The 26,914-nt window shown below is 35.3% G+C and overlaps 1 protein-coding gene across 3 annotated transcripts in view; it reads left to right on the top strand.

Annotated features, from left to right (window-relative positions):
* GABRB2 (gamma-aminobutyric acid type A receptor subunit beta2) overlaps window positions 1-19,282 on the top strand; it is a 117,616-nt gene extending 98,334 nt beyond the window's left edge. The window contains exons 9-11 of one of the 3 annotated variants that reach the window (XM_088134748.1): window positions 6,088-6,198; window positions 13,879-13,929; window positions 17,887-19,282. In XM_088134748.1, the coding sequence (XP_087990874.1) occupies window positions 6,088-6,198; window positions 13,879-13,929; window positions 17,887-18,234 (510 nt within the window). In that variant the 3' untranslated portion in view covers window positions 18,235-19,282. The remainder of the gene's footprint in view (window positions 1-6,087; window positions 6,199-13,878; window positions 13,930-17,886) is intronic. The other 2 variants (XM_007425698.2, XM_007425699.2) reach the window with 2 other exon arrangements.
* Window positions 19,283-26,914: the final 7,632 nt, after the last annotated feature.

Below are 26,914 nucleotides of genomic sequence, written 5' to 3'. Positions count from 1 at the left end.
TACATTTTTGCAAAATTGTATGTGTATAAAAGTGAAAAGAATGTATAAATAATGTTTTAAATCCAAATTCCTTATCAGTACTTGCATGAAAATTAAAGGAAAGGAAATCAGAAATATATTGAAGTTGTATAACTCCAGATTAGATTTTCTTTTATTCCTTCTTTTCCAGCCCCAGTATTATAATAGTGGTGCTGTGATAATTTTACTTGACTGTAAGTTGCAAATGAAGCAAGGTGAACTACCTAATGACCGACTAAACAGTGTACACTTCTCTCATGCCAGCCTTATCTAGCTTCTATATTTAGTTTTGTTAAAATAGATTATGCAGTATAGAAAGGCAGGGAAGAGAAGAATATGCTGCTATTCACCAGTTTTCAGTATAAGTGAAATACTGCTTTCCTTAGTGACTTTTCACAAGAAAAGAATCTACAAAACATTGATAAAATCAGTTAATTAAAATATGCTACCCAATGGAATCATGCTTACTTAGTAAACTAAGTTTCATGGAGTTTAGAAGGATTTATATACGGTTGATCTAATTTAAGTTGATACTCTTAAATTGAATTAAATTGAAATTAATGGAAGATCTTTAAATAAATTATGGATAGACCTATATCTATCTATATCTATATCTCTTTATCTATTTGGATTTCTAGCCCATTTCATGTATTTCAATAAAAATACTGAACCCACTGAAAAATATTTTTGACAATATTTGGCATCGTGCTACAAATATGAACCCTGAGGAAAATTCCATTTCAACCAGTGAGTCCAACTCCCAAAAACACATATGAAAATTAATATCCTTGTTACAATTTATATCTATCTTTTCATTACTATGATGTCCAAAATGTTGGTGAGTTCAGAGCTGCGTATATTCTCGCAAATGGGTTTGAGTTGTAATTTTCTTTGTCTAGTACTTTATGGCAAGAGGGGCAATTGCTGGAGGGACAGTAGTCTTCTGCCCTAATTAACATACTAAAATTGTGGCTGGCTTGGTCATTATTTTGTCAGGTGGAAATTGGAAAAGAGTAGTTATGCAGCAGAAGGGGCAAAAAAAAAAAAAAAACCATGTTCTTCTGCAATATGCCACAGAAGGCAAAACAACAAATGTCTCAGTTGGCAAAGGGTGCCCCCTGGAGGCACTGCTTTCCAGAAGTTAAAAAGATGAAGAATACTTTTGCTCGTCCTTGCTTAAAATGATGACAATCGTTTTCCAAGAATCATAGGATCTTTAGAATGCAAGGTATTTTCTGAATTGACAACTAAGCAGCAAACAGAAGACAATAGCATTTCTCCACTAATGGCTTAAAACATTTTATTAATGTCCCTTAGCCACATGAAATACATGTAACAAAATAGAATAAAAGGCAGAAATAAAAGAAAATACAAATCTTATTTTGTTATCACCCCCTACAAAAAATATAGCTTATTTTCATTATTTCTATTCTGGCACAACAATGGCTGGATGAGATTTGAAAATGCTAGAAGCTACTAAGTTGGAAAATGACCTATAGCGGCCTTCTATACCACATTCTTTCAAAACAATATAATAAACAGGGAAGTAGTGTGAGCACCCCAGGGTGGAAAAGCAGCATGTAAATTCTGAAATAAAACAAAGGGAAGAGGAAGTGCAAAAAGAATGGAATGAAAACTGTCCAATAAAGGAATAACAGTAGATATTTGGGAGCTTGGCTTCTTTACAAACTTAAAAATGAATACATCTTTTTTTTTTTCCTGAGACAAAATTAAATATAGTTTTCTGTGTATGTCAAGTCTTCTTTGTATTAGATTGATGCTTCTGAACAGCTTTGGAATTGATGCTATTTATGGAACAGAACATTTTATAAATTGGCTAGAATATTTTTTTAAAAAAACTTTAACGATAATACAGCATATAGAGATATGCAAATATAGATAGATATATATTCATTTTCCTCTTTTAAGAAGTATATCAAAAGTATTCTGTGCTGATTTTATTATTATTCTTTAGACTTCTTATAATCTTTTTATTTTATTTAAAACAAAGGTTTTTTTCAAAAGAAGATTATCTATGAATAAACAGATAATTACTGAGGTTGTGCAATTATTATTCAATATGACATTAGTAAGGGTTCCAAGCAGAAATTATTTTTATTATATCAAAAAGAAGTATGTTTGAGTTTAATGCTAAAATCTCCACTACATTATTATTTATAAACTTTGAAAGAAAAAGAAAAAAACCCTAAAAATAGTATAGGTAAATATTTAATTTATGACTTCCTGTACTCCACCCAACTTGCAGTGCCTGTTGATGTAAGTTTTAAAAACCAAACTCTAAATGTTTGTGTAGAATATGTTAATTCATATTCTCTATTGTTTGGTGGGCAATGTCTATAAAACCAGCAAATGTTATAGATTGCCCTGTGCCAAGAAATTATGTCCAATTTCACAAAGGTAGGTTCTGAAGTATCACTTGATAAGCAAGTATGTGGTCTAGGGAAGGTTAACATCGGTGGTAAGTATTTTGATTTGGAAATGTCCTCAAAAATCTTCCTCTGTAAAGGAAATTAATGAGAGTGTTAAACACAAGCACTTTTCAGGGGTTAGTGTCACATAGAAGCCTGAAAAAGAGTTCTGGGTTCGCATGAGGTCTAATGCACTTCCAGATCATGCACAGCTCTAACTTTTAGTCACACCATCACCGCCCCCAGCCCCATCACCCCATCCAGGCATGCAATGGTGAAACAAAACCTCAACAAAGGGAAAAAAATCAGAATGTGTATGTCTTTCTGCACTGCTCGGAAGTTCTGAAGTTCTCATAAAGTCTTATGGTAATTTAAATTCCTTTCAAATTATCTTGGAGGGATGTCTCATCTCAGGGAGCTCAGAAGTATTCTAAAGCAACCTAACTGACTCGGCATTCATATGTTGGCCCAATCTGGTATCTACCCTAAGTTTAAAGATCCAAACCAATATTTTCAGCTGAATGTACAAATACTGAGTACATCAGCAGTATATGGTGATTGCAGCAGACTTTACCAAAGGCAAATTTTTGGATCTCCAGAGCTGATCTCCATTCTGTCAAAATGGTGGCACTCTGCATATAATACAATTTTCTTTGCTTTATTTGATTTGATTGGACAGTTGGGAGGATGCTACTATATGAATGATGAAACCATTAAAAAATAATGTATGTGTTACTGAAGTGTCTGCTAAGATGTATGAGATAAGCAAAGATCTGATAAACTGAAACACCCTAGTGGCTGAAGATTGGTAAAAGGTCTATGGAGCACTTCAGTTTCACAGGGGAAAAGGTGTTTTGCAGCATGTATAGGCACATACCTAGCACCTATTAGAAACTCTTAAAACAAGCAGATCTTTCAATAGAAGAGCATATCTATACCTCAGGGCTGAACTGTGGAATACTTGGTGTTCTCTGAGCTTGGTTGTTTGCTTGCAGACATTTCATTACCCAACTAGGTAACATCATCAGTGTGAGTGAATGTGGGGTTTGCTGCCTGTTTATATGTAGTAGCTTGCCCTGCTGGTTTTGGAGGGAGTGTAGTTTCCTCCTTGGCAGTTCCTTGATTAGAGTATTGTTTTCTGTCTCCACCAAACTCCACACTCACTCACATTGATGTTACCTAGCTGGGTAATGAAATGTCAGCAAGCAAACAACCAAACTCAGAGGGCACCAAGAATTCCAAAGCAGATTGTTTCCTGGGAAAAGACATGGCTGTTTTAAGAGTTGCCAACATATATTGTATGAGCACTCCTGCACTCTCTTAAAATCCAAAGTCCTGCATAGTTATAATAGGTATTCCTTTTCATATTATATAGCCCAATGAGATAGCACTCAGAACATCTTATTAAGCATTGCCTTGCACAAAGGGAACATTTTTTAATTACGTTCGTGACATTTAAATTTCATCCTAAGAAGCCCTCCCTGAGAGATTCCTTCTTCCAGGGATTCTCCAGCAAAAGAAAATTATGATAGGCTGTACCAGTAGACTGCACCTTCTGATATGCTTTGAGTGTCCATCTGAGGACTCTTAGCTCTTCTATCCAGATCAGCCCAGATGTAGGAAAATAGAAGGAAAGTTCTTTGGATCTTCCCACCTAAGGACCAGAATCAGAGAACTTAACAAACTTTGTTTTCAATCCTAAAATGTAAGGATAGCTAGGTAACCCTGTACTCCTGCATGCGGGATGGATTTCTAATGAGAATTTCTCTTTTAAAATCAGTGAATCCAAATCTGTAAATATTAAAAGAAGTTTATTGAGAAAAAGGAAATACTGGGAAACAGAGGAATGCAACAGTATCACACATGGAGGGTTCCAAATAAAATAAAAGCAATCAGTATAGTTAACTTAGCTAAATATTTTCTTATTACCTCCTTAAATGAGATTGTGGATTTCAGCACATATTAATTGCAGAGAAGTGGTTAGAGAGAAATCTTTTTAGTCTGAGCTTGTACGTTTGCAGACAAGCTCTTTGTGTTATTGCTAAATAAGAGAATATTGAATTGCTAGACACAGACAGAAGACAATATTTATTGTTTAATGAATATTGTATTTTGGTTAAAGATAAAATTCACATTTTCTTACAAAGATCACTCGTCTCAAAATTTATGACTAGTCACTGACAAGCATACAACACTGTTCCCCTTTTTAGAATTCTGAGTGTATGGAAATTAAAGCTTGGCTCAGGTACAACATCTCCATAGCGTCTGCCACCACTTTCCTTTCCAGCAGTACATCTCCATCAGGTCAAATACTGACCATAGCTTTAGCCCAGAGTGTCAAAATTCTAGCCTGAGAGCAGCTGTGGTTGGCAGAACTAGGCAAAGAGGATGTGCATTGTACAAGTGAAAGGGCACTCCAAAGCAGCAAAGGTTTTCAATCCCGAGTAGTCAGATTTGGGACTCAAATGCATTTCCTAAATTAGTATCCTAATCATTTCAGGTCCTCAGCCACAATTTGCTTCATTGTATCATCTTACTTTAGAATTTTGTTTTGTTTTTTACTTAATGCCTGATGCTCATGCTCTTCATCCCATTCATCCCAAACTCTAGAGCCCTAAATTACATAATAAAATACCCTAATGAGTTTGCCTGTGGATTAGGAATGCTACAATATCTAATGATTATGATGATTTATAAAATGTGTATGATACCCAGCCTCAATGATTCTGGGTGTCTCACAACAATCAAATGAAGAAATTACTATAAAATCAATAAAACATAATAAAGATAAGAGATGGCAAGCACAATGAAGTTTATTCTACCTCACATTCTGTTATTTTTTATTATACAAATATCTGTACAATAATATGCAGTTTTTGTGTTTGTTTGCATTAAAACCCTCCTCTTAATTCAGCTTTGAAAGCAAAATAACATAGAGATTTGACCAAAAATATACGCATGCATCAATCTGTTAAATTAAATTATATTTTACACTTTGAATTTCTAGTGTCTTCATGTGGAAAATCTCCTTCCATGATTTTTTTCTCCTGAATTTCCATTCTGTTTTGTTCTAAATGTGCCATTTTTCTGTGCTAACCTTGCACGGAAATAATTTGGAAAGATAGTTTTAAGACTATTATATTGATTGTTTGCCAGAGTTTTTTTTTTTTAATATTAAGAACTGCCACTTCACTATTTCAGTGTGCTTTACAATTGACTTTAATATTCCTCCACCTTTGGCTCTGAACCTCCTGTATTTGACTCACATGTTCTTTGTTCTCATTTTTCCCAAATTATTTATTTATTTAGTACCTATTATCAGGCTTCATGTGAGATTGTGTAGCCTCTTCTTCTTTGTCATGTGATCTACACTATTAGCATTTTTTAAGATATTTGATAGAGGACACAGATCTATGTAGGAAAGTCGCCTTCTTTTTCCTTTTGTTGAGTTTCTTGTGTTCTGTTACTTCTTCTGTCTGTATGTTTAGAAATAATGGAGTGTAAAATCTATCATCCAATTTCAGAGACATTTAGAGTTAATAAATTTACAACTACTATGTTAGTTCTAGCTCTGCTCACCATTCCCTAAGTAGTCAAATCTAAAAAATTTATTTAGCATATTCTCTACTTTGTCTTCCAGATCTTTTATAAAGATATAAAACAAAATGGGACCGAATTGCGATCCCTGGATCCCACTGGAAATCTCTCCCCAACTAGATGGACTGCCAGTTACGATTACCCTCTTAAAACGGTTAGATAGCCAGTTTTTGATCCATTTGATTGTATTAACTGTCCAAAACATCTTATGTTGGCCTTCTAACCATAAGATATTGTATAGTACTGTATGGCATGTTTTACTAAAACCCAGATAAAGTATCCATTACATTCTCATTATGTATTATATTGTAACTTTTACAGCCGAAGAACAATTAACAGATTATATATTGCTATACCAAAGTTTATGAATTGATTCAGCTGACTTCATTTTTAAGCCATGTTGATTTAGCCTTTTGTGCTATTTTTCTGTTCAAATATATCCTTCATTTGTTTTATAATTACAGAAGAGTTAACTAAGGTTGTAGAATATAGTCAAAATGATATCTTATTTCAACCTTTCAGTAGGAACCATGTCTTCATTTAAATTCTTTTTTTGTCATCAAGTATCAGATGATTGAAAAGTCTCTTTTAGGGGTGTATTTCTGTTTGTCTTAAATTTGTATATGCCATACTGTTTGTGTGTCTATGTATGTGTGTTTTAAAGTAATTGTTTATTTAGCGTAACCTATTTCCCACCATATTGAATTTTAGCTTTGTTCACCCATTCCTGGTTTGTTTTTTTACACTTTTAATGTATTTATACTTGAAATGTTCTTGGAATCTTAATTCATATTCTTACACTACCATCTTAGATTTGCTTTGCTTCAGATTATATTCTGCTCTGCTTTCTTCAGTGAACATTTTTCTCTTCATTTTCCATATAGGGCCTATAATTCTGTAGCAATAATATCTTAGCTTTGATTTTTTTCATGGATAGCTTCTTTGCGGCCTCTGAGACATACATGAATTCACCTCATTTTCTGTTTTGGGACCACCAATAAATCTTTTTCCTTATTATTGCTCTAAATAATTTAGTAACTCTGCCATATTCTTGCTATCTTTTATAAATATACTAGCACATTAACAATCATAATAATCAAATATGTAATAGACTAGTAAAAAACAATACACATATGGTAATGAAAGAATTTTGTTAAGCAGTAGTTAATAGATGAAAACACTATAGAAATCTGTGCCAGAAAGTGTTCAGTTCTTTTACAAGATTTCCTTATCAGATACACATACACCTATAGGAGTTGCAAAAGTTGCAAACTTTCATCATGTGAAAGCCAACTTTGTTTAATTTATCACCTGGAACCTTTTCAAAACTGTTTACTTAGGAGCCAGTCCTACTTATAACTCCAAACTCTTATACTATACTATCTTTGACCTATAGCGTAGAGATAAAGGCATTTTATCTAAATTGTTTTTCAATTTTTTTTTAGATATCATACATATCTGCCAATTTTGATTTTGTGAATGTACAAATGCATTCGCCAAAAGATTTAGAGAAGGTAGAATAAGTAGACCTGATTTCAGATAACTCTACAAAGAAATAGCAAATAACAGAGGCAAGGATTCCCATAACATATGTGCACACATAGAAACAATCTCTGAGAGTGAAATAAATATGCAGTACAACTCATCATAGTAAGTAAAACCACGGCCACTTGACCTGCAGAGTGTGTTGTCCAGGTGTTGTATTGATGGGCAACTTCAAGTATCCCATTTCTTCCTTATTTTCTCATGAGCTTAGATGGAACAGCCCCTTAAATTAGAAGACTGCCCTTTATAAAAGAGGACAAATGGCCACTCAGAATAGAAGTATGAATAAAAATGACTTGGAATAGCCTGCTCTCCCCACTAAGGTTAGGATAGCCACATTCCTGTAATCATTTTGGAAAGCAGTAAGACTGGCCTTTCCAGACCTTTGGGATAAGGGATACAACATATCCCTTAATTAAATTAAAAGCAACCGTGCCTAGGAGGGATTACTCTTACTTAGGAGGCCAAATAATATGTTTTATTTTGTTGGCTGGGTTTTATTGTGAGAACCTAGAGAGCATATAAAGATAAGGGAAGCACACTGAGTATTGCTTCTGGAATTCTTTCCAACTTTTTAAGAACAGCTCTGGGTTATGTGACCAGCAAGAAAGAGGACATGGGACTTCGAATGGAGGAGTCAGCAATACTCTTGAGTCACTGCCCAACAGCCTTTCCATTAGGGATGTATGGGGAATATTTTTTTAAACAAAATTCTCCACAGTTGATGTAATGGTCTGTGGGAATGACCTTGGGAGATGGGGGAAGATCCACACAAGGACAATGGTCAGATAAGAGACAGCTTAGCCCACAACAGGAATGTGGGCATGGCAACTGCCTCAGAAGGGACCCTCCCTACTCTCTTGGGCTGTAAAGGAAATGGAGGAGAAATGTACTTGCAGACAAGATTCTGTTAACGTAACCTCACAATAAAGTAGAGCTAGTTCTTCTGGGTGTACTTCTTGTCTGGACTACCTCACAAGGCTGACAGCCCCCAATCAGAGTAGGACCATTTTTCAAGCTTGATCTTTCTTTTCCTACATGCCAGATTTGGTCCAGTTCTGTTCATTTTTTAGAGGATTATTATGCTGGTGGGCATATAAACAGATAGTGTCCTAAGTGCCTTTACATAATTTCTTCTCAGTATTTCATTGGGTTGGAAGGAATAATAAGGAAGGAAAAGCCTGCAGAGCATGGCTTCTAGAATTCTTTCCAACCTCTTAATAGCAGGACCTTCCTGAGAGAGAAGGCAGAGGAGTTAAGAATGGAATAAGCTGCATTCTAAGCTGCTGCGAAATTGCCATTTCCATAAGGACATATTACAAAAAATATTTCTGGATTTTTTTTCCTCTGCAGCTGGATTCAGCCCATTTTCCAACTCAATCTTTCTTTTGTTTGCTTCTCCTGCCACACCAAATTTAGTCCCATCCTATTCTGGATTTGAAGGCCTATTTTGCTTTCAGACACAGGGACAGAGTCTGAAATTCCTTTGAATTAGAAAGAATAGAAAGCAGGGAATCCATTAAGGAAATGCTTTTTTTTTCTTCTAGGATTCCAGTGGCAATTGATTTACCTGAGGATTTTAAAGAAGAGACACCTCTCAATAATGGGGTGATTTTAATGCAAGAAAGGGAGCAGAATGTGACTTCACAGAACAAAAATAGAGAAAAGCATTAGTAATATGTTTTCCTTTGGCAATCTGTTACTTAGCTATTGTTTTAGTTGATACATTTCTATTATGTCTTTCCTGCAGCAACTTAAGAGGGTTTATACAGTGCACCTTCCTCAAAGTTTCCTTCATAAGAATATGAGGTATGTTAGACTAAAAAATAGCAATTTGCCCCCAATAACTCAGTATTTTTTCTGGCTTAGGGTGGAAATGAACCAAGATGTTCTGCAGTTCTGTTTCAATAACTTGACAACTGCATTACATTGGTTCACTCATACAGCATCGGAATATCATACATAAATTCTTAATTGAGTCTAAAACCAAATGGAGTTTGTTTCTTACCCAGAACAGAATTCCTTCTGTTTCTAACAATTATTTAAAAAATATATAAAAAGATAAATTCCTAAGAAAAAGTTGAATTTTCCATCATGTAAAAATAAGTTTACATGGTTCAAAGAATAATTTATAGGCTAAGATTGGTGGCAGAAGTAAAGGTACTATTCAATAAATGAACTTTATTTGCTCCATACATTTCACACTGAATTTGCAGTCTTATAATGCAAAAAAACAAAAAAAAGTGCAATGTAAAAAAACTTATTGATCATTGTACTTCACTGTTGTATAAGGATTTGCTATGAGCCAGCAGTGTGCTGAATAGCATTGTTTGCTATTTTCCCTTAGCATTATGTAAGATTGTGATATGAATGTAATATGAGGTGGTGGAGACAGTAGCAGACCTCGCCTGTGGCTTGTTCCAGAAAAAGTAGAAGGTAGCTTCATTATATCTCTGCAGCAGTATTTCTGGTGACATCACAAAGAAGGTCAAGTCAGCTGTGTAGGACTCTTTATGCATTGCAGTGATCCCAGAATTCCATTTTCACTTTGCTCTAGGACATTCACATGCTGTATCTAAGGTACATCAGCCTTTTTTACATAATCAGAGAGTTTACCTTCCAGTACATTCAGAAAATAAAATATTTCTTGCCATGGCAGAACTCTTCTCAGGCAACATATTTTATCTCTGAGGATTTTTAATTGAGCCTACATTTACATAGAAAATACTGGTGCACAAATATTTTGGATGGAAATGTTGAGTTCAAAACAGCCTGTTTTGAGTGGGAAACAGCTGCTTCAAGTGTGAAATGTTGCTATTCTGAGAATTTTACACTCCCAAAATACTTGGAATAAGTGTGGGGTTCATGCTCAAAACGGGATGTTTCAAATTCAAAATAATTGTTGCATATTCCTAATTCAAAAGTTCAGGAAATGTGGCAAAGTTCTCTTGTTTTAGGCTCTGTGGAAGTAAGGTAGGTAATGTCTTCTACCTCTTGGCTAGGGCCAAATTATAGTACCCATATCATAAAGTACTGTTTAACTCCTTTTGCACTTGGTGACCTCATTTTTAAGCAAGTAGTCTAGTATTTGTTCTCATAGAATTGTGACTTGGTGGCCTAAAGAAGGGTCTCTGCAATGAATCAGGCAGCAAACTACCTTTCTAAAAGATTGCCTACAGGTCCCAATTTGCCCAGTGCCTGCAAGAATGATTTTTCCATTGTGTGTTATGTATGTGTGTATGTAGCTTTCTTATCTTATGGGACTGTAGTCATTTTAGTTGTTAGGGCAAAATCAAGCCAGATATAGTTAAACATGAGGAGCAGTTCAGATGTTAGCAAAGTAGCACAGTAGCTGAGTGGTTAGGCTTGCTTGGCTAGACTCCAAGCTGTTTTGATTATGTCTATTAGAAAGACCATAAATATATTTGACCCAATGGGAATTGTTCTAAAAATGGCCCTGCCCTTTGGAACAGCATCTCTCTAGAGATACACACAGCTCCCCCTTTCCGGAGATTCCAGAAGTCTCTTAAGAGACTTGGTGATGTTCCCAGTCCATAAGGTGTCAGTGGAGCTCCTGTCAAGACTTTTTTGCATGTTGGAGAGTGCTGTTTTAGTCCAGGCAGTCATGTTTTTAATAGTGCTTTTAACTATGTTAAACAATATGTATTGGACATATTGTAAGCTGCCCAAAGTGTTGGATTTGGGCAGCCTTAACAAATCAAATCAAATAAATAAATAGTTACTGGAATACAGTATTATTTCAATAGAAAAAACACTATGAAAGAGGCATTGTTACATATGATGTTCATAAGTATTGCACAGGGCTTGCGGGAGGGAGGCGGCAATACATTTCAACACAAACCCTGTGACCTATATACTTGTTTCTAAAGCAGGGACAAGTACAAACAGCCAGGGCTTGCACTATGACACATTTTTTCCATCATTTTGGTTTGTAGTAGATGCCTATTATGGTATTTATGACAATCCTACTATCTCCTTGATAAATGGTTTGGTACACTTTTGATTAAAAACCCAGGGAAGGGAAGGGAAGGGAAGGGAAGGGAAGGGAAGGGAAGGGAAGGGAAGGGAAGGGAAGGGAAGGGAAGGGAAGGGAAGGGAAGGGAAGGGAAGGTTTTGTCAAATAGTTCTGTAGTCCAAGTAGAAGAAGTTCTGACATCACTCATAATATCTGCATATGCTCTACGATAAAAAGGAAAAAGCAGACATTCAAACAAGGCCAGTTCATTCTGCCTTGTTTATCAAAACTAGATTTATTTTTCAGCTGTCTTTTTGCAAATAATCAATAAAGGGTAATTAGATAATGCACACACCCATGAATGCAAATGTACTTTCAATGTTTAAATTTTATTTCAAAATGTGTTTAAATTCTGTAAAAGATAGGCCAAAAAATCTGTAATATAATGCATAAAAGGATATTGCGATAATCTATCTGACAGGAATGGCTGAGCTAATGTCAAAAAGGGAATAGAAAAGCTGTTTTGATGCTAATGATCTCTGGTTGCCATTCAGTTCTAAAATTGTTCAGAAAGCTAGGACAAACAAAATAGTATGTAGTTAGCAGGCTTAGAATCATTTAAAAAAGCATGCAGAGAGCCTAGGAAAGGAGAATTATTTGTGTATTTATTTTGTTTAGAAAGCTGCTTCATTCTGCTGTGTAAAAGGCAACAGCAAGAAGCTAATGCAAATGATAGAACACATATACGTACAGTAATTAAAATTGTATTTTATTACATTATACTGTAACTAAGTATCACATCTGGCGCTGATAAATCAAGTCCCTAGGTCTTCCAGAGCAGAGAAATCTTTGCTAGCTTCTGCAAGGCCATGTGGGTGGGAGTCCTCCTTGCCTCAGAGGGCAAGGGATTCCAGAGGAGGGGAACTCCCACAGAGAGCGTACACTGTGGGGGTCCTTTGGCTATATTTCTCAGTAGCTAGGGACCTTCAGCTTGCATTCCCTGTAATAGATACTCTCATAGATACCCACGCCTTGAGCAACATAGGACTTTACAACTAACTAGCACCTTGAATTGCACTCTATAACAAACTTGGAATTAAGGCAAATCCCACTGCAAAGGATGACAAAACAATACAGATAAATTTCCCAATTCCCCAGGGAAAGAGAAGAGCACTGGGGAGGAATATGCAAAGAAATACTTTTCACTTTACAGGTGAAATGCTGAGTGGCTGATAAGACACACTATGTTACTTTGATCCATTTAAATTAGGGTGTAGACAATTTAAACATTACATCCATCTCTCACACAATGTTTTGTTGTTGCAGTTCATGTAAAAGTCAAGGATGAAATTTTGTGAATGGTTTGATTGTCAGCCTAGGTTTTGCAAGCAACAGAACTGTATAACTTAGATGTCTTAGCATGCCAGTTATATCATGCATATTTGATATTAAAGAAGAAGTGAACACTGCAGAAACTTCAGCCAGGCACGAAATAATAGACTATGTAAAATTACTCCCAGAGAAAAATGATTACTTCCCTTTGATATAAATGAACATAATTTCACATATTAGATCTCGTATCATTGATATATTAAAATGTTACATGCAACTCCTTTAGAAAGCCATCATTTTGGAGTTTCTAGGAACTGATTGGAATTGCCTTTCCAAGTAGGTGTATGAAGAGAAAAATTCAGCAGTACCTCAGGGTCAACATTTTACAAGTTGATTTTAGGTCTCTCTGTAAATTCCATTTGGGCTGTTTACCATGTTATTATTTAAAGTGATTATACAATGCTTCCATGATTACTAATTTGAGTATTATACAGTATTCATTTTCTATTTTCATCATTTTTGTTTTTCCCATTCACATGCTTATCTTTTCAGCTTTCTTCCTATGAAATTATTCTATCTTACATCTAAAGTCTGTGTCTTATGGCTGTATAATCCTTAAGTGCCTTCTTAATGTCATTCTCCCACCATTTCAATTCATATGTTGAGGGGGAAGGATTGGGGAGGTGTCAAAGCCTACCAATTTGGATGTACATGTGTGCATGTGTATACATGCATACATACCCACACTTATATCTACTTCCATTACAAATACATGTTGTCCACAGTGTCAGGGCCAAGACAACAACAGCACTTCTAAACCAAGGACCTACAGTACTTCTGCTGCTTGTTGGCTCACACTGCCCTGTGCTTTTAAGTAGAGTGCATAATTTATAATAATAGCCTATAGTGCATTAATTTTTAATGAAAACTAACAGCTGATTTTTCTCTAAGGAAACTGGTTTTGATTTTATTAACTTACAGGACAGAAGAATAATTGGCACATATCATTGTCCAGAAATGTATTCAACAAAGGTATATTTTATTGTTTTTTTAATGGTTTTATCCTTAGGGATATAAAACTGAGGTCTTGAACTCTTAATAATCATCACAGACCCCATGGCACGTTATCTGTGACCTGGTATCTTAATGCCAGGATCTTGTCCAAATTTTGGTTGAACTGCAAAGGGTGTTCGTTCTTTTGAATCATCTCCACATCATTTCCCCGATCACCACCTAGTTTTAACTGACGATGCATTCTTCATTTCCTATATTGAACTACACTATATTGTTTGGCAATGTTAGATAGCTACCACATTTTGCCTCAGGTGACTGCACTTGGTGAAGTGATGTTGCTTTTTAAAGTCTGTAAAACGCTTTGGGATCCTTCTGGATGAAAAGCGCCTGCAGAATAAATGTGTTTCACTGTTGTACTGTAAGCTTTTCTTTAGTTACAAGCATACATTTTCATTAGAAATGGATGAATGTGTTCTGTTGCTGTGAAACCCAACATTACTTTCCTACTCAAAGACACAAATCAACTCCAAAAATTAGGTTAATTTGCTTTTCATCATTTTGAAAAATCATAATCAAATGCACTTCCTATTTTGGAAAACTGATATCTGTTTAATGTTTATGAAGAAAAACACAAAACCTCTATCTCCTTGTGGAGGTTCATCCATTACTAATTTTCTGCTAGTAAATGATTTCCAGTGTGTTTTTAGAAAAGATGTACATACCTCCAGCCTTCTCAAATGGTAGTGTCATCAGACATGTGTCTGATCACAGAAAATTGATTATAAGAATAAAATATGAGTCGTGCAAAATGACATATATTCTGAAAACAAATTTCCTTTCCTTCTAAATTATTTAAATATGTGCCAGCTTGTTATTTATGCTGTGATAACTGTAACTGCATCTCTGTAGCAGCCATAGAAGTCTTCAGAGCTGGCCATATGAAAATTTTATCAGATTCCTCTTTAATTGAAATTATTATGCATAATGATTATATATATATATATATATATATATATATATATATATATATATAATGTGCTGTTCCTTTTACTATGAGATGTGAAGAAGGCTGAAGACTAGCTAAAAGTTTGGGTGCTGACTGAAAATTTTTTTAACAAATGAAACTTTCAGAAAGCTTGGCCACCCTGCTTGTATGATTCACCCCATACAACCTAACCACTCTTCCCAGAATTAACCAGTGCTCCTGTTTTATAATCTCTGATATCAATGAAAATGCTATTTGCTTCACAACTGTATCCCAAAGTTAACTTCCTTCCTTTTAAACTGTTTTAATGTAATGACTTAAACTTCAAAGAATTTACCATTTGCCAAAGGTGAATTCTTCAGTGTTTAGTTCCATGAAATACACGTGGAAATACTGGATACATTTGTCTGTACTGTGCAAATATTACCATCCCTGCCTGTTTACCTCTTTTGGGGAGTGGCTAGCTGACTTTTGGTTTCAGGGATGAAGTGGTAGTGTCTTGAAAAATGACATGGCTATGCTTATGCATATATGTTTCTTAAGGGACTGCAGACATGGTATGCTTGGTTATCAATATGTTTGTTTCATAGGAAATGACCTGCCCCAGGCATCCCGACCAGAATTATCAAATTAGCAACATTTAATTTAATAATTGAAAATGTCATATTTAACCCAGCAATAATAATGTATACATTCTCTGCAAATACATAAAACATTGTCCATAAAATTCACAATACATAGAACTGTTCGTTTGAATACTTCTGAGAGATGGATACAAGGTTTACTGTGATTTGTGGACCCTGATATAAAGCGGTTATGCCACAGTCTCCCAAGGCAGCAGGCAGGTTGACATACTCATCTATTACCAAGCCACATGCTCGCGGTTTTCAAATTGAGGTTGCACTTTGAAAAATGGTTTACATATTTGCCAGGAATATAGATCGAGATATTTTTTCAGGCATACGTCCCTTCATCCATGTGTCTTCCCAAAATATTCCGTTTTGAAAGCAAAACATTGATATGCAGCACTGTGATGCATATCTGACTGAGATGCGTGAGACTGTTTAGATATGTGGGTCCACTCAGCAGGGTTGGAACACCAGGGTTGCTGAAGCCCGCTGCCAGAGTAGCAGTGTTTTGTCCATATTTGTTTGTTTGTTTGTTTGTTTGTTTGTTTGTTGGAACTGATTTAGATGACTGCCCATCTCACAAATGTAACTCTGGGCCTGTTATTTTTTTAACAAGTTAAAAAAGATACAAAACAATAACAAGATAAAAAATAAGTACTGAAAAAGAAAATGGCAGGCAAGGAAACCGGTCAATCAGCTTGCTGAACCTCCTGGTCCCCATGCCTGGGAAAACAACCAGGTCTTAAAGGCTTTCTGAAAGGCCAGCAGGGGGAGTCACAGTAGGGCCAACCTACCCCTAAGGGGTATGGAACTCCAAAGGGCAAGTCCTGCAACAGAAAAGGCATGTTTCCGGGGTCCCACAACATGACATCCTCTGAACAAGAGGACTTGGAGCATGCCCCTTCTGCCTGATGGGATTGGTAAAGACCATTGGAGACAGGCAATCCCCCCAAAATTTTCTTTCTCATTCTTGGGATATTAAAAAAGCAAACCTCTTAAGAGGCGTGCACTCTGTAGTTTTGAAAAAACTAGATTAAACTGTTCTGTTCTGAACAGGATGTTGTATACAGTATAACTCACCTTGAGATCTCTTAAGAAGACTTGCAAATATTATAAAATCTTACAAAAGTTCATTTTTTCAAGTACAATGTAAATATTTTTCTGAACTGATATGCAGTGGGTCAACATTAAGTTTAATATCAACTTAACTGGGAAAATACAGTTAAAGCTTAGATAACTGGAAATCAAATGATGACATACTAAGAATATAATTTTTCCTTAAAGATTGGTGCTATTTTATTCAGTAACTCACAGACAATGAAAGTATAACTTGTATTTACCTCTGAATAGCTGAGAACTCAGAGTAGCTCCAGGTACAGCATTTACAAGGTACATGGCATTAAAAATATTGATAATCCTGTTCTCACAATTAAAAATAATACTTAAAAAGCAATATTGACTTTTAATATAATTTTGCTCTGAAATGAATGCCTAGTTATTTCTGCTTTTGAATTACAGCTAAATGCTATAACTAGTCATTTGTTCTGATGAAATGATTCAGGACTGATTTCTTTTTATTTTCTTCACAGTGATATCCTGAGTAATGTAACTTCTATGGTCCCAATGTAAATGTAAAAGAGTTTATCTCTGACAATGAAAAGTTAGATCTTAAAACGAGCATTGTACACCCCTCCTCCCCCCTCTCCCCATGCATGTTTCAAAATTATTTTCAGTGGAGTTAGTACTGCATCAGAACAACAGAACCGATCTAACAGATGTCTTGAGGAAAGCAGGCCAATGCCCTGTGGTCATACCTGGACTATCTCATGCTGCATTATTTTTGAGCTCATTAAAAATCCTGCTAAGACATGCAGAACCAAATGTTTAGGTCAACCAATATAAACACTACAAATTTCTGAGATTTCTTCAAGATAAGGCTACTGAAATGTGCCATATAATATATTTGCCCAGGCTTTAAAAACATACAGTCCACCAGCCTATGTGCATATTAGGACTAAGCAGTGCTTCAGATCTGAAAGCAAAAGGGGGCTTTGGAAGCTACGAGACATACATTTTGTCTTGTGTAAAGCCCCTTAAATGGAGCATATCTTTTCCTGGAATCACATGGCAATTCTGCAGTCCCAAGAAAGGAGGTAGCTGCTTTAAAGAGTTAGAGACTGATGTTTAATGACCACTCCTGTGTATGCCAAAGCATTTTTGGACTTCAAATCTGAAGCACTGCATAGCCCTGCTATGTATGCTTCTCTTTTGATCAGCACTAAGCTTAGATCCAGACTTCTAATAATTGATTGAGTTTAGTAGTTGATTTCACACATTAAGACAATCTCTTGTGTTTTCCAGATGGACCCACATGAAAACATTTTGTTGAGCACGCTTGAAATTAAAAATGAGATGGCTGCCTCTGAAGCTGTTATAGGGCTTGGGGACCCTAGAAGCACAATGCTGGCCTATGATACCTCAAGTATCCAGTATCGGAAGGCTGGCTTACCAAGACACAGCTTTGGCCGTAACGCCCTGGAACGGCACGTGGCCCAAAAGAAAAGCCGGCTAAGGAGACGTGCTTCTCAGCTGAAAATTACTATCCCTGACTTGACTGATGTAAATGCCATAGATCGATGGTCACGCATATTCTTCCCGGTTGTTTTTTCTTTCTTCAATATTGTCTATTGGCTTTACTATGTGAACTAAAAACAAAGCACCACCCAAATATCAAGAACTGGATTCCTCTTCAAAATTGATTGTACAGCCAAATGTGGGACTTAGGGAGAACAAAACCTATTCAGGACAAAAGTTATTTTAAAACACCTTATTTGCTGGCCCACTCTATAACCTGTTCAGTAATGTTTGGATTTCTTTTGCAGAACTGTGAAACCTATTAAGTTACAGTACAAATGTATACAATCTGGCTTTTAAAGATATAATTGCATTTGATGTTTGGAGGCAAAATCTGAAACTTGGTCATTTCATTTTTGGATAATACTGAAAGGAGAAGCTAAAAAGTAGGATTGAATTCTCAGAGCAACTTTTGCTTCTCTGCTCATCTGGGATAAACAGCAGTACCTGAATGGAGAGAGTATGGTCATATGTTGTTATATCAAAACCATATTCATATTTTATCTTTTTCATGTTAATTTGAAGCTACAGTAAGTCATAATGCCTGCCATCATACTGTGAAGACATGTATCAAGCTATTGACTGAATGAAGAGTTGTTTTTTGAAAATATGAAAGCAACTTACACATAATTTGGAAGTGTTTAATTGAGATATTGTAAAATATTAATACAGCATATTGATTACCATTATGTGAACCCACTGATCATAGAGTTATTTTGGAAATGGCCAAGTATGTCCAGCAGTATACCATTAAATATAATATCTAGGAGTGTTCTACGTGTAAGTGCCAAATGAGAGTGGGCCGGCAGTAACTTCATAGGTAGTACTTTGTACTTTCTTCTGCAACAGAGAAAACAGTGGCAACTGTTGTCAAATGCAAGGATCGAGTAAAAGTTACAAACTTCATGCAAATAACAAATCCTGATAGTCAAAATATTTCCTAAATTATAGCTTTGGTTTGTATTTCATTCCCATTTCAAAGAGATTGAATATACTTTTTGAAGTTCAGATATTTATTTAGACATGCACACAAAGACCTCAAAAGAGTAAGCTTATTGTAAGGAACTGGGTTGTCTTCTTCACTTAATACCTTTGCATTCAGTTTTAGAAGTGTTGTTTTTTAAAGAGAGGACAAATGTATTTTCCAGCTGAAGGCACTGAATTATTTTCATCATCAGTTCAAAAACTGCCTCTCCACATTTTTTTTTCCCTCATATAATTTTACAAATATATGGTTCTCATTTGTTCGTGTATATCCTCCAATTGATTCAGTTGAATTTACATGGAATTCATATAAGATAGCTGTGTTCTCCTGGAACAGAAGAGCAACTTGTTTCAGGAAATAAATGGATTATAATAGTTGGAGATGAGTATCCTTTGGAACAAGAAATGTTCCATCTTACTTTTATTTGTTTCTTTTTTATATGTATGTATATATTCCCTCCAGCTGATGGTTACAGTAGCACAAAGGACTGTTTTATTTCTCTGTAATATATTTTAAAATTAAGGTTTCTGGGCTCTCCACAAGCATACCTGGTTGAATTATAGACATCACACTTTGTTTGTGAAAAGGCTGGTCTTGTAACTCAGGTGCAACAGCACTGAGCACACATTCTTTCGTCATGTTTTCTTCCATCAGATGAGCAGTGTTTTAGAAGACCTCTTGCTCAGAGCATCTTTTGGGACAATTAAGATGGGTTTTGCTATACTCATGCCTATGTTGTTGTTTTTCTGTTGCTGAAATTGCCCATTAATTTTATAAAAACAAAGATTTACAAATGTGAAAACTATCAACCTTGGGATTTTTAGACATTGAAAGAAAATGCTTTCTATCCTTTTTCTCTTCTCAGATTGGTTCAACAAGCCAGCCTTAGGAAAACTACAGAATCAGCTCCTAAAACTGCACTTTACCATAGCTGGAAGTTTATAGTACAAGCCATAATATTTTCTAACCTTTCCAATGAGAGGGTGAATTTTATCCCGGGGGCCTACAAAGAAAGTACATATTCACCTCCATGAGGTCATTTCTGTTGTTAAGTGGAAGATGCTTCCAGGAGTAAATGAGAAATCACATTTCTGAATAAATTAATTCAAAGAGATATGAGGAACATAAATTAGAAAAAGGTTTAAGGAGAGGTGGACAAATGGAGGTCTATGATACACAAAAAAGGTTTATCTCCTCTGTAATACCAGCATGTGGTAGAGACAAAAACATGGCACAGTTTGCTTCATAAAGGACATTGAAATAAGCTATTATCGCTTAATTTAACTGAAATATACTCTGGCTTGGTTTTGTTTACAGCCATGTTTTGCCTAATAATCATTCCTTTAATTATTACTTTTTTCAGGTTTTGGATGCATACTAGCCAGCAATTAAGGTGTTTTTCTTCATATATTAAATTCACTGCAAAATTATAACTATATAATATGGCACAGTTTTAACCGTATCTTTCCGATTAATGCTCTGTAAATATGTTCTGTATATGACTGCTAGTAAGTTTAATATGCATTTTCCAACTAAAAACTCATGCACCATATTTATGTTTGCCTAAAGAAAGTTATGTTTCTATAGTATTGGTAGTTTCAATGACTGGGAAAAAAAGAACCAAGTAATGTCATTCTGAACACTTTCAGCAAGTTTTGAATAACAGTATTGAAGGAGACACCTGAGAATTTTTGCATTCTAATATAAAAAATCAACCAGACAAAAGCACAATGCATAGATAATATGAGAGCAAGTGCATATAGCTAGCCAGATAAATATATCTAGGGAAATGATCCTGCTAGGTAAAATATACATTATAAATGCAATCTTTTTCCTTTTTTAAAAAAGTTAAGCCTAGGTTTAAGTAAAGTGAGTTTAAGTAAACCAAACTCTGATCATTTTCTATATATATAATACACATAAAGACATATTTCCATATGTTTATATATATTCCTGAATGTGTACACATACATGTGTTATTATCTATTATGTGTGTGTACATACACATACATAGACATGCACACGCATATGTATGCATTTTCACACAGGCTCCTAATCTAGTGAAACCAGTTCATGCATAGAAATGGGTTTCTGCCCATTGATCAGTAAACCGGGTAGGCAGGTTGCTGAATAAGATGGTGGGATGGGAGAGTGTCCCAATATTTTGCAGCTTCTGACACTGATGTCTTTCTTACGTTGATGGGACAGTTGGGATCCCAACTTCCTGCAAGCTGTTTGCAACCACAGTAAAATTGCAGAACCACATGTACATTTTCTGTTGCATCTGCTTGGTGCTATGCAGGGATGTTGAAGAAGCAGAATGCAATTGAAGGGAGCAAACAGTTTCACAGATGCCATCCAGGTACCCCTGCCCACTCTTAAAATGATGGCCACTGTTGAAAGATGAGAGGTCATTTATGGCATCACAAGCAGATGCAAGGAAGGGGAAAGAAGACATATGGACTGATACTTAAGAGAAGTGCTCTCTATGTTATCCTCCTGAGAGAACGATCATTGCCCCTGCATCCAGTCCCACTTTCTCTTTAATTAGCGTTGCAGGCCTGCAGTCTCCTGAAGTGCTCATGATCGCCTGGATTTGGGCTAGAATCTTGCATTGGTGTTTCAAAAGGAATAAGCTAATAACAGTTGTGTTTCTATAGTCAACCAATATGTGAATATTTTTGAGAACATAAATTATTAATGTATTTAAAATCTTACTATACAGGGTAACTGGGCATTTCTATATCAGCAGATCAATGCATATAATTCTTATGAAGCATTTCACAGTGGACATTACAATAGTACTGTATCTTCTACCATCTCAACAGAGAGAAACTCTCATATTGTTTGTCTATTTCTTTTCTTTTTTTAAAAATAAAGCATCTCCACTAGTAACTTTTTTAAAAGTCCTAATACCTAGATAGGGAAAGTAAAACTATGACATATTTCTTTGGGGAGAAAAGGACAGGAGGGTCAGGGTACAATACTTTAAAAATAGTGATCATAACATTTTGCTATCTGTACATAGGACATACAATCTGAGCAATCGTAATTTAAAAAAAACAAAACTGTAAATATTATCAGATTTCTTAACATTTTTAACTTCTAATTTGTACTTTAATGTAAGGAAAAAAGGTGATTCTATTTATGGTTTAGGTTAGTGTCCTAAAATCATGTACATATTTAAATAAGCTGTAAATGAGCAGTCAATAGAAACAGTAATTGTTCAGTGATTATTTTTTTTAAAACTAAGTACAGTAATTGCAGTTTTCTAGCAGAACAATTTAAACACCCTTTTGCATAAAACTTGATTTCAGAGGAAAATTTCAAAATATACAAATACTTAATAAGCTTGGCATTATATCAGTAAATCAGAATCAATGTAACCAGTTCATATGTGGGTGGGGAGGAGAAAGAATCAATAAAAATGCTCAATGAGCACCATTATCCATTGACTGGTGCACATGGAGATTCAGGCGTATGTGCATATTTCAGAATAGATCTGCGCACCTGTCCTGCTTCCACTAGCAGCTCTGAAGCTCTGCAATTTAGAGGGATTCCACTCTCTGTTTTGTGAGTGTTTTTTTCTGACACTGAAATGAATGAGGCAACCACTAATTCTGCAGAACTTCTTGGGGAAATTGGAGCTATATACAGTCTGAGAGCTGTGGTCTTGGTTTTCATGAGCACATTTTGATTTCCATTAATACTAAGTCTGCAATTCTGAAAGCACATCAGAATTGCCATTAACTAGTAAGTGTGACCTAAAGGAACTCCTGGGGAAAGTTGGGGCCATGATGTGGCTTAAATAGACCGTACTTCTAGTTAGAGAGTAGTCTATCCAGTGTACCATGAGACTTAGTAAAATACTTCAGTATTTTTCAACCTCAGCAACTTTAAGATGTGTGGACTTCAATTCCCAGAATTCCCCAGCCATCCATGCTGACTGGGGAATTCTGGGAGTTGAAATCCATACTTCTTAAAGTTGCTGAGGTTGAGAAACACTGAAATACTCTATAATTTGGGGTACAGTGGCAGCCTTTCATCCAGACACAGTAATAATACTGATTATTTTCTCTTCCAGGAAATGAAAAGCAGTACAGATATAATGTAGATTTAAGGGGTTACAGAAACTACAGCTGCGTGATTGCCTTTCATTAATGGCTTTCTCATGAGTCTGATACCATTTCCAGAAGAGGATCATGCACATTCCTTGTGCACATGAGAATCCCCACTGTCCGTCATTGTTTAGCATTCTATTCCTTTCCAGCCCAACCCAATCCACCCAATGCCAAAGAATCTTTACTTAAGAAATATATTTAAAGGGAACTCTATCAAGATATTGCTTAACACCAAAGGTAAAGTTTAACAAAATGCACTAGGAATTGTTCGTCAGAATTTTTGAGGAATGAATAAAATGTTGATAAGTAATTACCATGTTATAGCTTATACCAATGGTATTTCTAATCCAAGTTAATTAATTCATGATAAAGTGGAATAGATTAACTTTGCAGGTTATATGCAACACATTTTATGTGTCAAATTATTTAAATATTTTGATCATGAATCTACATTAATGTTATTGTTTTAAAAGTCTTAACTCCAAATACTTAGAGCCAAATTCAATTTCTTCTTCTAAATGTTTTGCTCATCACTAAAGTTCTCTAATTCAAATTTATCAGCATTATATGTTTGCATTGTTAGTGCCACTGAAAAATTCACCAGGGAGTATATTTAAGGTCCTTCATATAGTTTGAGTTAGTTAATACAAGCATTTAAGACATCTAAGAACTCTAGCATAGTTGACCATGTTTTGAGATTTCACAATTTTAATTTGCATGGGTGTTTAAATGATTCTGTTAGTACTGTCTTTGCATCCTTTCTTCTTCTTTTTTTTAACTTAGTACTATTTATTCCATAATGTAGTAATCATCAGACTTACTAATGACCTTGTAGCCTTTCTAATATGCACATAATGCACATTTTCCAATGGCTAGAAAATGCAAAATATTAGTGGGTAACATTGCATAAGATTTTCATGTTTTTCTCAAAAGGACTGCTAACCTCTGGAATAATAGAGGTAATAAAATGATTATTGTAAATTGAATAGCACATAAGAGATATTTTCTTGAAACTAAACTTATTACAGCCAGTTTCAGCATGTAAATATATAATAATGTTGGCTAGTGTGTAATTCTTAAACTAAAAAAATATAAATAAAGAAAATATAAAAGAATCTATTTATTTTTATTATTATTTATTTTTATAAGATAAAATCTTTCCATGATGGCTAGGAAAAAAATCACCCTACTGCTGTAAAATTGAAGGTGGTGGATTGGGGGTGTTTTGGGGTGCTTCTGCTTTTTTTATTTATTTTTTTCCCATACCAGTAAAAGGCCAAGATAGTGCATTTGTTAACTTTCCTCTGCATGCCCAACGTCATGCAAGACAACTTTCATGGAGATTTTACCTATGTATATACCTTCTAGCTTCTGGGATGCAGATAACAGGATGGAGGCTGGCAAGGTGGTCAGAGCCTGGCTTGTGTTGAATGGTGTGCGCATGCTTGAGGTAAAAAGGCTTTGGCTGCCCTTGTGGCAAAGTGGAGAAAATGTGCCCAAATTGATTGATAGTCCTTATCATTAGTAGGGACTGCTGCATGTGGCATGGCTAAGACTGGTAACATACTCTGTATCTTCTCTATATTATAAAAGGTGTTATATGAAAGCCTTGGTTGACCAAAGCCATAATGAGCAGCAGATAAATGTCTCTGTGCCCATCGGATGCTGATGACTGTGGCACATGGAAGATTGTTACATGGAATGGAAGAGGAACAAATAGTTAAGAGCATGAATTAATGATGAAATGAAAGAAAAATAGATAGGTTGTGGGTCTGTGAAACTAAAAAAGGGAAGGATATAATAGATCTGTAGAATGATGGTTTGATCTTGAGGAATATACTGGATGAATAAATGCAGAGAACTGAAGGCGTGGGTTTAATTATGAATGAAAGAGCAAAAATATATGTCAGAAAATATGAATCGGTATCATCTAGGTTGTGGGTGTGTATGAAAGTAGAATTCCAGAGGTTGCTGCCAGAATGATGATAATGGAAAAAACAGAAATTAGTCTTGTGAAAATTGCACATTTTGAATGAATGTGACCCCTGGAAAAAACCATTCAGCAAGATGAAGAGGTAGGAAGAAATGAGATGAGTGAATACAGAAGTAGGAATTAGGCCATTTGGAAATCCAACAGTAAATGAGATTGATGATGGTATGTGCTTACACAAAGATCTGTTTCAAATACATAGCTTAAACAAGTCTATTCATATGAACACATGTTAAAGGAATGAATAGAAATCTAAAAGCATGGTTGATTTGGTTCCATATGAAGAAAGACACAATGAGTGTGGAAAAGAAGGGTGATGAAAGATATGGGACAGATCCTTTTTTGATAATGGATCTTGGGAGGCAAATAAACATGGAGCAGAAAGAAAGAACTGAAAGAAATTAGAGTGAAAATAGAATGTTCACAGAAAGAGTCTTATATGAAAAATAATTAGAAGATTTTTTTTTCACTTTGGCACATTACACATTGGATAACTTTGTTTATGAAATAAATGAAACAAGCATCAAAAGCTGGTGGGACTCCCCTTATTCATCAATAAGAACCACATGAAGCTTTAGTAACGTTTGATGGCAAAGGTATGCAAAAATCAAGAATATCCAAAAAGGATGAATATTTTCTCACAGAACAGTAGGCACCTAAGGTGATTGACTCCATTAGAAGGGGAAACTGGATGGATTTCACCATGAGCAAAAATTAAACTCTGGTCTTATACCAGCAGGAACAAACTTGGTTTTTTTTCCCCCTCATCTCTACGCAGAAAAGATTTCATCAACACAATCCTCTTTGCTCCTGATAGGAGATGCAAGCTGGAGATAGAAGACCCTAATGCAATTTCATGAACATCCTTTTTCCTGTGGGGGGATTTTGAGCAGTGAGATGTTTATTGATACATATGCTAATGCAAATGAATTAGAATATGTAGTCATTTGAACATTTCTACTTAAAAAATAGTCTTAAGAATATAAAAATCCATAGCAGGTCATACTATTGTCATTGTTTTCACAGCATTACCATTTCAATCTGCTAAACTGCTTGTATAACTCGTTTTGTTTTGATAATTATGTAATAAAGTACTGGCTCATATTTCTTCCTTTCTTACCTCTTCTGCTTGGCCCCAGAGCATCTACAGGCTGTCTTCACTAAGTGGAAATTTGAATACAGAAATTTCTCTAACAACTACAACATAAATAATACCAAGGCTGCACACTATACTATTCACTATCTCTTATTATGGCACCAGAAAGAAGACTCACTTTTTTCACATGACTGGATTGAAGCTTTTTAATTTTAGAGGGAAAAGATTGTCTACTCCCTCCATCCCCTCATCCTTGCATTATAAACTATGTTGGCTCAGAATTCATTCGGAAGCTTTCAGAATCAAGCCATATTTTATTTGCCCAGTTTTACCTTGATTTTTGCTTTCTTAAATTGAAAGCTTATGCATGCTGAGAAGTAAGCCATGCACTGAAATGCAGTATTACATATGCAACAATGAATGTGCTACAAATGACGGTTCCTCCCCCCATATGTGTACTACACAAATGATTTAGAGATTTGAATCAAATGTCCACTTCAGAATGACTTCTAAAATCAGGAAGTTGCCTTGAGATATTGGTTCAAAGTAGACATTAAATTGTT

Source organism: Python bivittatus, unplaced genomic scaffold (genome assembly GCF_059951505.1).
Source record: "Python bivittatus isolate LINGU-HERP-01145 unplaced genomic scaffold, Pbiv_v1 ctg000080_np1212, whole genome shotgun sequence".
Classification (NCBI taxonomy): Eukaryota; Metazoa; Chordata; class Lepidosauria; order Squamata; family Pythonidae; genus Python; species Python bivittatus.
This window is presented reverse-complemented; position numbering and strand designations above follow the sequence as displayed.